Source organism: Strix uralensis, chromosome 19, assembly GCF_047716275.1.
Source record: "Strix uralensis isolate ZFMK-TIS-50842 chromosome 19, bStrUra1, whole genome shotgun sequence".
Taxonomy (NCBI): domain Eukaryota; kingdom Metazoa; phylum Chordata; class Aves; order Strigiformes; family Strigidae; genus Strix; species Strix uralensis.
The window spans coordinates 6,812,735-6,827,129 of record NC_133990.1 but is presented as its reverse complement, the minus strand read 5'-3'; the positions used below and the strand labels follow the sequence as shown (position 1 = coordinate 6,827,129).

At 57.2% G+C, this 14,395-nt stretch overlaps 1 protein-coding gene across 1 annotated transcript; it reads right to left on the bottom strand.

Annotated features, from left to right (window-relative positions):
• Positions 1-334: 334 nt before the first annotated feature.
• Positions 335-1,000, bottom strand: RNF222 (ring finger protein 222). The gene has a single exon (XM_074889669.1). The coding sequence runs from the start codon at positions 998-1,000 to the stop codon at positions 335-337; it is 666 nt and encodes a 221-aa protein (XP_074745770.1).
• Between the last annotated feature and the right edge of the window lie 13,395 nt (positions 1,001-14,395).

Here is a 14,395-nt window from a genome sequence, read left to right as displayed (position 1 = left end):
GAGGCACCACCACGGTCCTCTCACCCCCTGCACATGCTGTCACAGGGTGCAGGAGGAGTGACCATCCTCTTCACTAAGACACTGGAGGAACCCACTAGCAGGGTCAGACCTGCCATGTTTTAACCCAAAGAGGCAGAAAATGCCAGCAGTGACAATGTGAGCACCTGGACATCTACAGGAAGGTCTGAAAGTCCATTCAGTCCCTGACCAGGTGAGAGAGCTTCACCTGAAGCTGCTTCTGAGCTTTCTCCAGGGTCTTTTGAGAGAGGTTCCAGTCCTAGCTCTGTCCCAGCACCAGCAACACCCCTCTAGTATCCAAGCCGATCCCCCACCACTATGAGTCCTTCTTCACCAGCAGTAGCCAAGGGAGCACAGCCGCCAGCATGGCCACAGTCAAGATGAGGAGGACAGCGAGGGCGATGGGTGACTGGCAGCATTTCACCCCCAGGGCTGAGCTGGATGACACCGAGCTCCGTGTTTCCGCTCTGCTTCTCCTCCCCAGGGAGCCACAGTCCGCATCCACCAGTGGCATTCCATGGTCACTGATGACAAAGATGTGGGCTTCTCGTGCCAGCTCTCCTGGGACCCCCTGCGAGTCCGCAGGGCTGTTTCCTGGGCTGCAGCACTGGTCAAAGCTCTGTACCGGCATCACAAAATGACTGGGCACCACCAAGGTGTTGCTGGCCTCCATTTTGGTCAGATGGGACAAGGAGGAAGGTGATAGAGGCATCTCCAGTGTCTGGGGGTTGGTGCCTGCCTTGGGCGACCATAGAGCCTTCTTCTTACTGAGGAAAGTCACGTAGCGGCAGACAGGGCAGATGATGCTGCTCTGGACCTGGCCATCGAGCTTGGTGGAGAGCAGGCATTTCACCAGGCAGTCATGGCAAAAGGTGTGCCCACAGCTGAGCTTGCGGTGCATGGCCTCCAGTGGGTGAAACTTCTCGTAGCACACGGGGCACTCGGCTGGGGGACTCTCCTTGCTGGATGAGGTCTCAGACATCCCTGCTCTGTTGGCCCCAGGCACTCGCCAGCTGCAAGAACGGGGTGCGATGGGTTAATAAGGGTCTTGGTTGCAATGATTAACATGATCCACCTCTTCACCTCTCCTCCTCCTCCCTGTTCTCTTGCCTTTGCCCTCTTCCCCCTAACAGAAGCAGTAGATGGCTACTAGGCGTGTGCTCAACAAGGCAGAGCTTCTTCAGGATCATTAAGCCTCTCAGTGTGGCCCTTGGGATGAGAGAGAGATGACGGGAGGACCTCAGCTCCAGAACTGCTGGAGGCAATAATCCCTGGCTGCAAAATCACATGGAAAAAGGCATGAGCCCCTGGATGGAGCTGGGTCTACCTGCTCAGTGCCTGGTGCAGACAAAACAGGTTCAGCTCGTGTCACGAGTGCCTCTGTGCTCTGCTGCCAGCTCCAGGTACACAGAGGGTGGGAACTCCCATCCCACAGAGAAGCCTGCCAAGGAAAGGGAGATGCTCCCATCCCAGGGGACACAGAGGGACTGGGAGGAGCAGGGGTAGGCCAGGTCAGTGGGACAGGTGGGAGCAGAGGACCCCACGGGGATGGAGAGGGATCATGCCATATCCAGGGCAGGCAACAAGCACCCACTTCAGGCTCCTTCCAGGCTGCTGGAGGATGTCCCAGGGTGGTGGCCAGGCCACTGCCATCTCCAGGTTGTGCTCCTCACTCACGCTGCAGCACGGTGCAGGCAGCAAGCCTCAGAGACCAGCGTCTCCTGTTAGTCAGAGGGAGCAGGGCAGAGCCCAGCCAGCTCACCTGGCCCCCACCCTGGCCCGGGGTGCGAGGGGGAGCGCAGGGCCCCTGTGATCCCCAGACTGGGCTGGGTTTGAAGCTCTCCCGTGCATCTACCAGGACAGGGAGGATTCATGTGGTGGCTTTAGGGAAGGGAGAGGGGAGAGAGAAGAGGGAAGAGAGGAGAGGGAAGAAGGGAAAAGGAAAAGGAAGAGAGAAGGGAAAAGGAAGACGTGAGAGGGGAGAGGGGAGGAGGGAGAGGGGAGGAGGGATGCTCAGCTCCCTTCTCTTAGACTAGTTCAGGAACTGGAGCTTCATAAAACCTACAGGTTTTTCCAGACCTTGTAGCATTTTCAGATGCAACCCAACCTGCATCCCTTTTCTCAGGCATGACTGTGCCCATGGACATCCTCATAGCCAATTCTGGAGGCTTTTCCATCCCCTCCTTGGCTGCCATCTTCTTCACAGGAGCCACCCCCTGCACCAGGATGGACAGAAGAACACAACAAGCCATCCCCTCCCCATGCAAGAGAAGATCCAATCTCCTTCTCTGGTTTAGGAGGGATCAGGAACTTGACGCTCCCTCAAAGCGCTGCAGAAGGAGACCCTAACCCTGTGCATCTGCTCCTCTGTGCCCCAAAGTCCCCTTACCTGCTGCAGGGCACGAGGGCAGGGGCCCCTCCATGCACTCCACCGCTGTCCCCAGAAGCAGGGCTGGCCGTGCTCCAGCCCCAGCACCGAGCACTAGACGAGGAGAGGACCAGGACACCTATATAACACGGAGGTGTTGGCTGCGTGTTTCATGCGGGTGCATTGCGCAAATGCTGGAGCAGGGACAGGGACAGCTCCCGGGGAGTGAATGCAGAGGAACTCGTTCAGGTTTTAAAGGCCTGATATTTGCCTGGTTGGCCAGGGAGTGGGCGAGGAGCCGGCGTCAGGCGTCAGAGGGCAGGGACAGGAGGCACGATCCTGCCTGCTTTCCCTTATGTAATGGGAAGCTGTAGCTGGGCTTGTCCCTGGGGTCAAACCTCAATGAAACAGGCACTAAAGGGGATTCTGGGACCCCAAACCCCTCTGTTCCTGCAAATCAGGGTGAGTTGCAGCATCCTGCACCAGGGCTGGGCTCCTGCCAAGCAATTCTCACCTCTGCCCACCACCACTCCCCATGCCTCACCCTGGCCATGTCTTTGTTCCCCTCCACTCCTCATCCCCAAAATGTTCATCCCCCCAACCCTGCACTCCCCATCCTACATCATCAAGCATTCACCAGAGCCCCAGTGTGGCACTACATAGCCCAACAAATACATTCAAGCAGACATGGGGGCCAGCACCACCTTGCACCTGCCTGTGGCGGGTTTCCAGCATCTCTGGGAACCATGATCCAGGCAGCAGGAGGAGTCCTGAGGGCTCAGGGCAGGCAGAAGCCCCGTGCTTGTCCATCTCAGCAGCTGCAGGTGGCTTGTGAGTCACCATTTGTCCACGTGCAGGCTGGAAACCCACACAGAGAAGGTTCCCTCTAGTCTTACCCATGTCCCAGGGTGCTGCCCATTCCTCATCCGACCCCCAGGCAAGAAGCCAAGAGACATCTTCCCTGCAAAGCCTTGCAAAACTGCTGGTGGGGTGGATGGCTCCTGCTTCAATCTCAACTCTTTCCAGCCACCCCTGCCACACCTCAGCCCAGCCAGTGGCCACAGGGCTGCCAGCCCACACTCAATCTTGCCAAGCAGCTCCACGGGGATCTGGGTGCTGTTTGCCACATCCAGAGTAGAGGTGCCCAGAGCAGGCACAGCGACCCCAAGACACCTGCCTGCATGTCTTTCCTGGCTCTGACTGTGGCGGTGCACCTGCAGGACCTGGATTTGCACCATCAGGGGGCCTGAATGTCCCAGAGGATCTGGGGTCTCTGGAAAGTCTTCAGGAAAAACCTGGATGTACAGGGAGATCTTGCCTTGGGGCAGAGAGATGCTCTGCAGAAGCGTTCCCAGCCCTGCGCTCTGGCTTCAAGAAGGTGCCCAGAGCTCTGCAGAGTCTGTGAGGCATGCAGAAGAGGACATGCATCCCTGGCACCCAAAACCCAATGAGATGGGCCCTGGAGTCCCTCCATGGGCAGAAGGGCTGGTTTCATGCAGCTGGGTGCCGTGGCAGGGCGCAGGGCTGCAGGCGTGGGCAGCAGTATCAGTCGCTCCTGGGCGCAGCAGTTGCAGCAGTTACAACACGGGGTTAGTTTCTGGAAGGAGAAGGGTGGGTGCAGCCCCACTGGGACACCCTGTGCACTGGGGAAGCTGCCAAAATGCATCTGCCCTTTTCAGAGACCACCTATGGTGGGAGGCTTGTGCCCCACGGGGAACCTCTCAAGCCATGAAGCCCTGTCCCTTGCTGAAAGGAGACCCAGAGCATGTCAACAACTTCCATACCTCTGCTTAGAATCAGGGACCAAGCCACTCCACTTGTTATCCCAGTTTTCTTGGGATGGTCAGAAAATGAGGCTGGAACCTCTCCAGACCAATAGTGCCAGGGCTGAGGTTGCAGAGTCACCCCTGGGGTAGGTGTCCCCATCCCCTGGCCCCTCCTTGAAGCTGCTCAAGGTGCCAGGGCTGCTTACACCCACCGAGATCTCCAGCCCTGACTGAACAAGTGATCTGCGACAGGGAGAGTAGATTTGGGGCAGCTGAGCATCTCCCCAGCTTCAATTTACTCTCTGCTGGCACTGAGGCGGGGTGGAAATTCCTGTTTCCCATACTTTGAATGCTCTCCACAGTCGGAAACTATGAGTTCACAGCTCTATACATAGGCACTGGAAAAACGAGTCTGCCTCCTTTTGCTGCTTTGACCACGCCAAAATCAAAGGAATTTTGGCATATCATGGCCCAGCTCTGTCAGCAGTTTCATTCTATCCCGGGCATGGCTTCTCAGTGCCGTTGCTCCACTTTCAAGTGTGGCAGCATCTTTCCTGAGTGACGGGATTGAGTCTGCTGGTGCCTGAAGGACAAGAAACTAGGTTCAGGGGCAAAGGTGGCAGCAGGCTCAGCACTTCTCCAGGGACCACAGCTGAGACTTCTCTGCTCTGGGGTCAGTGACTTCCAGCAAACAAGGGACACTTCTGATCCAGAGCAGGACACAGCCCTTGCTGCAGGGCCAGGGTGGCCAGGGTCCCTTCCCTGCAACTGTGGTGGCATTTGAGCAGAGCTTTGCAGCCTTTTGAAAGGACAAGAGGATGCTGCAGAGACAGCTCTTGTCTTCCACAGCATCACCCAAACTTCCCACGTTCAGCAACCAGGTGGGGAGGAGGGAAAATGTTATTATATATAGTTATGTGAAAGTGTTTATTTTCAAAACACATTTAAAGCCAGAAGATTGATCCATATGTGAGCCTGGTGCCAGGCAAATAATCACTATGGGTCTCAATATTTCCACATCAAATCCATGCTGCACTTCCCTAGATCCTAACTGATAAAGCAGGGACATTTCCAACGAGCAAAGACGTGTCCCACATCCCTTCACTCAGCTGGGGCCAGGATCCTGGTGAGAAAATCCCAGATTTATTCTTGGTGGCAAGGTGCATGCAGGGAGCTTTGCCATGCAGCCACAACCCATCCACGTGGCTGGTGGCTGCTGGAAAGGCTGGGCTGGATGAATTCTCTGGCTTGGGAAGTCTGTAACTGAGTGATTGACAAAAGCTGCAGGAGGGATCACTGTGCCCATGCCTATACTCTCCGCTCTCAGTACCATGAATGGTACACAAAATGGTCACTCTGATGGCCACTGTTCCTGTCCAGTGGCCTCGGTGTGTCCCCAGTGAAGCTGCAGGACAGGTCCAGTTGCAGGGTGGTGGGGATGCTGCCCCTCTCAATTCTTCTCTGGCTCCTTTCCGTGCTGGGCTCGTTACACCATTTGCACCTTTTCCCCATCACCCTGGGGCCAGCAAGCCTACCCCAGGTCACAGCCAGTCCTCCCAGACTCCCCAGGTTTTCCCTTAGCGATGATCAACCTGCAAATCTGAGGCTTTATAGGAGTTTCTGCTCAACCCATTCTCCTCCCACCTCTTCTCAGACCCAGCTCAAACACAGTGAGTTGTTGGCATTTGTGGAAATGAGGTGAGGCGAAGGGGCAGGAAAAGTAAATCCATGTTTGATCCCAGCCCAGGGAGATATTCCTATCTGGGGAAGAATCTTAGTGAAACAAAACTACTTTCCCATGCTGCACTGTGCTGGTGGAGAGTCCAAGGGTCCTGGCCCGTGTCTGAGTTATATCCAGTCTCATGCTGTCAAAATAAATTCACATAGTTGGAAAAGGTGCATGACCTTGGGGGCATCCAAGCTCCTTAAAGGGTCTTGGGTGCCCCTGTCTAGGGTGCCCCTAAGCTTGTCCATCTTTTCCCACGCTTGCTTTAATTGAATTCAGAGTGGAAAAATCAGTGTCTTCTCCTTCTGGGTGTCTCCATCCTGCCATCAGGTACCTGACAGGATGGAGACCACCCATCAGGATGACAATTCAGCCAAGACCGCCCAAAATGCGTTAACAGAAGCTCTTCTTTCAGCTTTCTCCTCGGGTGCTTTTTGCCGTGGCCAGGAGGTGGTGCTCTCGGATGTGCTTTCTCCATCTTAAGAAAAAAAAAAGTCCAGGGTGCACTGAAAAAAAGCCCTGATGTGCCTCTCCAGGGGTGCCAAGGTCTGGAGCTGGTGGTCCCCACCAGCTAGGATGCTGCCTCTTCCCCACCAGGATGGATGGGATCTGCTCATCCTCCTGTCGATCAGAAATTTGGTTCCAGCCATTTGATGGGATGAATGCTTATCAAACACCAAGGAACAACTGGGTATGTCCCAAACCCCTTCTCTGATTTCTCTTTTCCTGCCAGATGCTGCAGGTTTTGTGAAGGGACCTGCATGGTACCTGGGCATCACAGTTCTGACCTGTCCCTGCCCCCCTGCTGCTGGCAACAAACCCTCCTGGGAATGACCCCAAGCCTGGCATGAGCCCTTGGAGCCTTATTCTGACACCAAACATGGGGGATTTGTCCCATCCAGTCCATGCAGAGCCACTCAGCCCCACGGTGCATGGAGTTTTCCCATAACTGGGAGGGCAACTACAGTCTCCAGGGACTCCTTCAACACTTATTTCCCCAAAAAAGATGCCCTCCACCAAACAGGGTGTCAGCTCGCTGCAGGGCCTCGAGTGAGTCTGGGGACAGCCCAAATGCAATCACCTGAGATGATCAGCAGGACCAGGACTGCACAACCCCGCTGGATGTGGTGGCATCCCCCTCCCCTGGCCCAAGGCTGCCTCTCCACATACCTTCCCATGTCCCACCCCACATCCCACCCCCGCCCCTCCGGGATGCTGGTTAACGGCAGGAGGGAGTTGCTGCAGTGGTAATCCGCGGCATCATGTGCGTAATGGAGAAACAATACGGCTTTGAAGCGAGCGGGCAGATGCTCAAGGGAGAAGAAGGCATCTATTCAGTGGCAGCAGCCGGGGCGGGCAGCTGCCCGCTTGCCTGCACAGAGCCCCGCGCTGCCGGGGCTGTGCTCACCCGGGGATCACTCCGGGGGTCCTGCCAGCCCAGCGACTCAGCAGACCCTCCCCGGGGACAGGGCCAGGATGGGAAGCAGTATATAAAAACCCAGGAGGGGTCCACATCAAACATGGCCAAACAATGGCAGATTGTCCCTTTGCTTGTCCCCCCCTTTGGGGGAAGCACGCAAACCAGGTGTAGACTCGCCGTGGTCCCTGTGACCTGCCTCTGCTGCACCATGAGCCATGCCACCCCAGGCACGTGCTATCACCAGCATCCCCTGCAGCAGAGAGGATTGCCTGACTCTTTCACACCATCCCCTCTGGCTGCCTTTTTACCAGGCAGCTCCCTTGAGCCTTATTCTGGGGGGGACACCACAGAAACCCTGCAATGTCAAGAGAAAAGGCCACTGGGGTTGCGGATTTGGGGTCTTTTACCAAAATGGGATGTTCCCCATGATTTTGGCTGCCAGGTTGTGTCACAGTTTGGGTTTTTCCTCCAATCCTGGATCCTGGAGGGCTGAGATTACAAAAGCATTGTTGCCTTTAATGGGAATAAGTGCAGGTCAGCTTCTTACCCTGCAACAACACATGTCCTGGAGCAGCACGGAAAGGAAAGGATCCATAAGAGGAGCACTAAATACTCAATTTGGGTCCGTTTAATGATTTTTCCAGGGTCTTATGACCATGCAGTCAGTGTAGTGCTGTGAGTGGAGAGTTTTCAGGCAGAGCTGCTTCACCACCCAGGATCACTCAGTGGGTCGCCAACCAGAAACCCAAGTGGGTTATCGAGAGGAGGGTGCTCAGCACAAAGTGCATCTGCTCAGACATGATGGCGGGAGGCAGGAGGGCCGTCCTCCCCATCCCACCATCCTGTGGGGTCTGCCCTCCCTGTAGTCAAAACAAGGGAAGGATAACCTCAGCCCTCCCTTCCAGCTGGGGGCAGCTGGAAAACACACAAGGGTCCTGACAACCCCCCAACCTACGGTGTCCCATGGGGGACAGGGCATGTAGTGCCTTGGTGTCCCCTTCCGCATCCTGGGGTGGACGATAGGGCCAGCACAGATACACGTTCACCGAGCCAGCGTCAGGGCTGTGGCTGATGTCGCAGCCATTTCCCACATCTCCTGGGCCCTCCACATCCACCGTTAGGGACGCCCATGAAAATGAACACAGGCAGATCTGGGGTGCCTAAGGGATCACCCCTGCACCCCGTAAGCAGCTGGGCAATAATCAAGAAAGTCAGTATTTCAGGGCAGCTCTGCTTTTGACAGGCGAGCTGAGCTGCAAACAAGTATTTTTAGGAATCACTGGCAAAGTCTGTTGAAGGAAATGATTTGGCAAATATTGTCCAGGCACCAAAGGCGGCACTCAGATTAGTCAATAAAAATAGTAACATTTATCAAAAGAAGTCTCTGTATGGATGGATACAGCCAGCTCAGAGGGGGATTTTGGGTGCAGGATAAAGGGAGGACAAATGAAATGACCCCAATGTTGAGTACAACAGAGTTTTTGCTGCCTTTGTGATTGAAGAAATATCTTAAGTGTCAGCCCTTCCTCTGGCCCCAGATCTGGCCATCCCTCTGGCCAGGCTGTGTGGTCCCCACACCGAGGTCTTGCCCCATGCTGACCCATGGAGGATGGGAGTCCCCCATCCCCCGGTAGGCAGTGGGATGTGGCTGCTGGCCGGTGGCAGCTGCTGCCCTAAGGAAGCTCCATTTCCTGAAGCTTTCACCTGACCTGCCTTTGCCTGGGCTGTCTGGGTGGCAGTCCCACTGGGCCATCTGGATACATCCCAGGAGAGCACTGGTTATCGGTGACACATGGTTGTAGGTCAAGCAGTCAGCCCCCAACCTCCCCCCTCTCAAATATCAGCCCCAGGCTGCTGCAGGCATTACAAGGGCAGGAGCCGTGGCCATACGTTGCACTCAGCTTCATCCAGACCTGCTTAATCCTGGGGGGACAGTCCCCCTGGCCATGCCGCAGAGCGGTGGCCGGGCACCCAGTGGCTTTGCTTTCCTGGCTGTTGCATCATCCTGGCAGGCTGCCAGGACACAGCAGTGCCGGGCAAGCAGAGGCTGGGCCAGCTCCGCTGCTGAGCACAGAGCCACCAGGCCCCCGCCTCAGGGCAGAGCCATGGGGTATCCCCATCTGCAAAGCCTGGCTGGAGGGGCTGGCCAGGGAGCACCGAGGGGCTCTGCCTGGGCCAGTTGTCTCTCCAAGAGCCGTTGCTCTGGCACATCCCCACTCCCCAAAGCCTTCCTAGACCCCTGCCTCTCCATACACCTCCCACACCGTTGTCCTGCCACATCCTTCACAGACCTGCACTCCCTGCATTCCCCCCACCCCCAGGCCCTGCCCACATCCCTCCCTGCCCCATCTCTCCCTATACCTCTCCCAGCTCCACTCTTCCCTGCACAATCTCCCGTATCCCTCCCAGCCCTATACCCTCCCCAAACTCATCCCTCCTTACATCTCCTCCAGCCCCACCCACCCCTGCATCCTGCCCAGTCCCATCCATTCCCTGCTCCTTGCTGGCAGGCACAGAGCCCTTCTGGTGGGCTCCAAACAGCCATGATTCAATGCATTGGGTTACAAGGAAATATTGCTGCCGCTGTCAGCGTGGCACTGGGGTGGGGATTGTGGGTAGGTGTGAGCAGCCGGTCTCATGTGCAGATGGCAGGTTCTGCCCTGAACACAGTCCTCAGCCAGCCAGGGAAGGAGGCAGGGTGGGGGGGGATGAGATCAGGGCTGGTTGGAGGCAAACACCAGTCTGAGCAGGGAAGCTGATATTCTCCAGCACCTGCCAGTGCTGAGGCCAGCAGACTCGTGACATGGAGTCCTTGGTGGGAGCCATGCAAGGTCAAAGGCTGGCTGGGCTTTTTCCAGTGGTCACAAACACACTGGATCTGAGGTCACCTTTCCCAAGCCCAGGAGTGGTCAGGTCAGGTTCAAGCCCCACAAAGCTCTTGAGGTGCAATGAGTTGACAGTTCTCAGACCACCTCCCCAGGAGCAATGCTCACAGCTGGATTCTGCCACCTAGCACAGATCAGTTCCCAGCTCTCTGGGTTGTCTCCCACCCCATCCCAGCTTCTCCTTCACGAAAAGCCTCCTTTCCCCTACAGCTGCCTGTCCTGGGGGCTGCTGCTGGTCCTGGAGCCCTGCCAGGTCCCCCCACCATGGCTGGGGCAGCTCAGGCACCACTTCACTTCAACGATGAGCAAATCCTTTGCTGGGCAGCTTGAGAGGCTCCACACAGCATCCAGCTCTCCCCTGGCCGCTTCAGCTGATTAAGGTGTACAGGCAGACGGGATTAGTGCTGCCAGCATAGGGGAGTTGTGGGGGGAGATGCCAGCAGCACCATGTGTCCTTCTGGGGATGTGTCCCCACTCTGGCTGGCTGCTCCCAGCTCTGTCCCCCCAGCCTGGATGCTCCTGGACATGGTAAGAGCTGCTGGTCCCAGACACCCCTCCAAGGCAGGGATTAGCAAGAAAATCCCTACCCTTCTCCAAAAAACAGTCCTGGTGGTTATTTCTCCCTCTTGAACCTTTGCCAGCGTCTCTCTGAGGTGATGCCCAGGAGTTCCTGCACGCTGCAGGGCCCCATATCTGGGACAATAATTCTCAGCCCATAATTTATCCCTCAGGGACCCACACCCACCTTATATCCCACCCTTTGGGGCTGTCCCCGCCATGGATCTCTCTGCGCTGTGGCGTAGCCCTTGTAAATATATAACCCATCCCACTCCATGTCCCCCCGCTCACCCCACGTTGAAATAGCCTCCAGCAGCCCCACGCCTGGACCGTGGGACAGCCCTGGCTCCTGCCCGTGCTGGGTCCCCCCGCCCCTGTGAGAGCCCCCCCTTCGATCAAATCTATTACTGCTGCCTTGTCTCTCCGCAGCCTTTCAGCAGAGGGGCTTTTGCTGGTGAAACACAGACCTGGCTCGGCTGGTGGGAGACACGACAACATTGTGGGGCTGCTAATGCTAAGTGACTGCTCCTTTGTGCATCTGGAAGCACCGAGCCCTCGGCGAATGCATGGGAACAGCTCTGGCTTACAATGGGGTGCAGCCCGGAGCAACCTCAAAGCAAACATTGACTTAAAAATCAGTGTTAACCAGGCAGGCACGCCAGACCTCTTGGGAAATACAGCCCCCGCCAGTGCTATGCCTTGTTGCCGGAGGCAAACCCCTGCTGGGCTGGGACAGAGGCAGTTGGTAAAGGCGGCTTTGATGGCGCCGGTGACATCCATCCCTAGTCCTAGAGATGCTGCGTCAACGTTGGCAGCTGGCTGGGACAGTGATGCCACCGGGTACAGGGAGAGGCAAAGGGTATTTCTTTAATCTAAGCACCCAGCTCAGGAAAGAGGGACTGAGGAGCTCAGTTTGAGGTTTAAAGGATCCCACCGGAGAGAAAAGAGACCAGGGGTGTCTCACTTTGCAGATGCCCCTGGGGAAATTTAGTTAGGGTTGTGTAGATACCCTTGTGTAGATACGCTTGGCACTTTTATAAAAGAGACACAGACAGAGCCCCAGAGAGCCCTCACACTGCTGCAACTCCCCAGCGAGAGCTCAGTTTGTACCTTGACTGCACTACACTTTTGTCCCCTTGGCATGGCCATTCTGTAACTGAAGAGGGAGGGGGAAAATGTACCAGGACCGTGTGGGATGCACGATACAAAGCGCATGGCATTTCCTCACAGCTTCTGCAGTGCAGTGAGGAAACTGGGCACCCAGTCTACTCCAGTCTGCGATGGTTGGCACCCAACCGGCTCCAGAGCATAAGAATGGGCACCCGGTCTGCTCCAGAGCATGATGGTGGGCACCCAGCCTGCTTCAGAGCACAAGGATGGGCATCCAAACAGCTCCAGAATGCAATGGTGAGCACCCAACCTGCTCCAGAGAACAAGAATGATCACCCAACATGCTTCAGAGTGTGATGGGCACCCAATCTGCTCCAGAGCATGATGGTGGGCACCCAACTAGAGCTGGGCTGTGCATGCACTCATCACTGCCAGTTCTGGCTGCTCCCAGCTCGGAGCAGCACAGGGTTGGATGCTGAAAAAGGAGCTATTCTCCCAGCCACGTCTCCAGCCTCTGCACACCTGCCTCAGTCTTGCCCTCGTGTCCTCCGCACGTGCCCCCGCAGCCCCCCGAGGCCACGGGCAGGGGAGGGCAGGGTGCCACCACGATGCCTCTCGATGGGACCTGCCCCACAGCTGACCTCCCAGCTCCCTCACGCTGACCTAATACTTAAGCTTCTTTTGCATGCTTAATTTCCTGCCCTCTGTAATTAGCTGGCCGGCCTGTCATTAGCATCAGGCAGTGCTGTTGGGATGCCCTCGTGCTTCCCTTGCTGTGGGCCAACGCTGCCGGCAGCGTGGCGTGGTGGTGGCCAAAACCGCGGCTGTGCCGGCTGCCCTCGTGGGGACAGTCTGTGTCCTTCGTGGGCATGGTGCCACCAAGGCCACCTCTGTCCCTGCATGTGTCCCCACAGCCTCTCCTCTGCCATGTCCTGTCCACCCGTATATGGGCTTATCCAGGGCTGATGCTCTGGTACTTTTCTACCTTTTCCCACAGTGGATGGGACAGGTGGTTGCAGACAACCTGATGATGGAGAGCACATGCTGCTCCCTGCCCCCAGGCATCCAGCCAATACCATGGATGTCCCCCGATGGCTACGCAGGACTTTTCGGGTCACCCCGCATCACCTGGATATTTCACAAGGCCACAAACAAAGCTCCGCAGCGTCAGCACTGAGCCCAGGACGTGCAGCAGAGCGTGGCTCCAAGCAGCACACTGCACCTGAATTAGAGGCCACGAGGGGTGGGGAAGCCACAGCGTCCTGTGAGAAGTCATCCTGGTGGCAAGTTGCCCTTGGAGCTGTCTCATCCCTGCTGGAAACGGAGCCTTATTCCCAGTGAGTATTTGTGCACCTTCCACTGTATCCCCTGTGCCTGGCTGCACCCAGCTGATGCAGGGGATGCTCACAGCCCTGGTCCACCCTTTCCACTTCCCACCTTCTCACTTCATCTGACCCCGTCTTTGGCTCTCTGAAGCCCTCTCTGGAGGGCAGAGTGAGAGACTGAGGCAGGTGTGCAGAGGCTGGAGACGTGGCTGGGAGAATAGCTCCTTTTTCAGCATCCAACCCTGTGCTGCTCCGAGCTGGGAGCAGCCAGAACCGGCAGTGATGAGTGCATGCACAGCCCAGCTCTAGTTGGGTGCCCACCATCATGCTCTGGAGCAGATTGGGTGCCCATTACACTCTGAAGCATGTTGGGTGATCATTCTTGTTCTCTGGAGCAGGTTGGGTGCTCACCATTGCATTCTGGAGCTGTTTGGATGCCCATCCTTGTGCTCTGAAGCAGGCTGGGTGCCCACCATCATGCTCTGGAGCAGACCGGGTGCCCATTCTTATGCTCTGGAGCCGGTTGGGTGCCAACCATCGCAGACTGGAGTAGACTGGGTGCCCAGTTTCCTCACTGCACTGCAGAAGCTGTGAGGAAATGCCATGCGCTTTGTATCGTGCATCCCACACGGTCCTGGTGCATTTTTCCCCTCCCTCTTCAGTTACAGAATGGCCATGCCAAGGGGACAAAAGCCACCCGCCAGCAGGGAAATGCTGTGCTGGGAAAGTGGAGAAAGCCAGGGTGGACAGGGACAGTCTCGGGGGGCTGTCGGCTGCCCTAAGCTTGGCTCGGGGCCAGTGGGGTCCCTGGCGGGTTCAAAATGAGTTTTCCTCCTTTTCGGGGGCAGAAAAGCCGTGCGGGGAACAAGGCAGCGGGTGCAGGGATGGGGTGAGCCAGGAGGGCGGCTCAGCGGCCCGCCCGCTCCCCGCTCCCCCTTCGCGATGGATGTTCAGGGGCCCGCGAATGCGGTGCCGGTGCCTGGGTCTGCCCCTCCCGGGGGCACCGGGGAGCAGAGCCGCGGAGGAGAGGGAGAGGGCAGCGCCCGGGTGCGGTGGGAAGGGAGAAGGGAGCGGCGGGGCAGCCTGTGAGCTGTGGGCGAGCAGCTGAGGGACCCGCACGCCTGGTGTCCGGATCCGCCGGCCCCGCCGCCCGTGGGCCCCGCCCCGCGCGTGACGACGCTGCCCCCGCCCCCGCCCGCCCGGTGCCTCCCAGGCGCAG

What these genes read in the sequence shown, in the direction of transcription:
- RNF222 (XM_074889669.1), bottom strand. Translation starts at nt 1,000, where the DNA reads ATGTCTGAGACCTCATCCAGCAAGGAGAGTCCCCCAGCCGAGTGCCCC.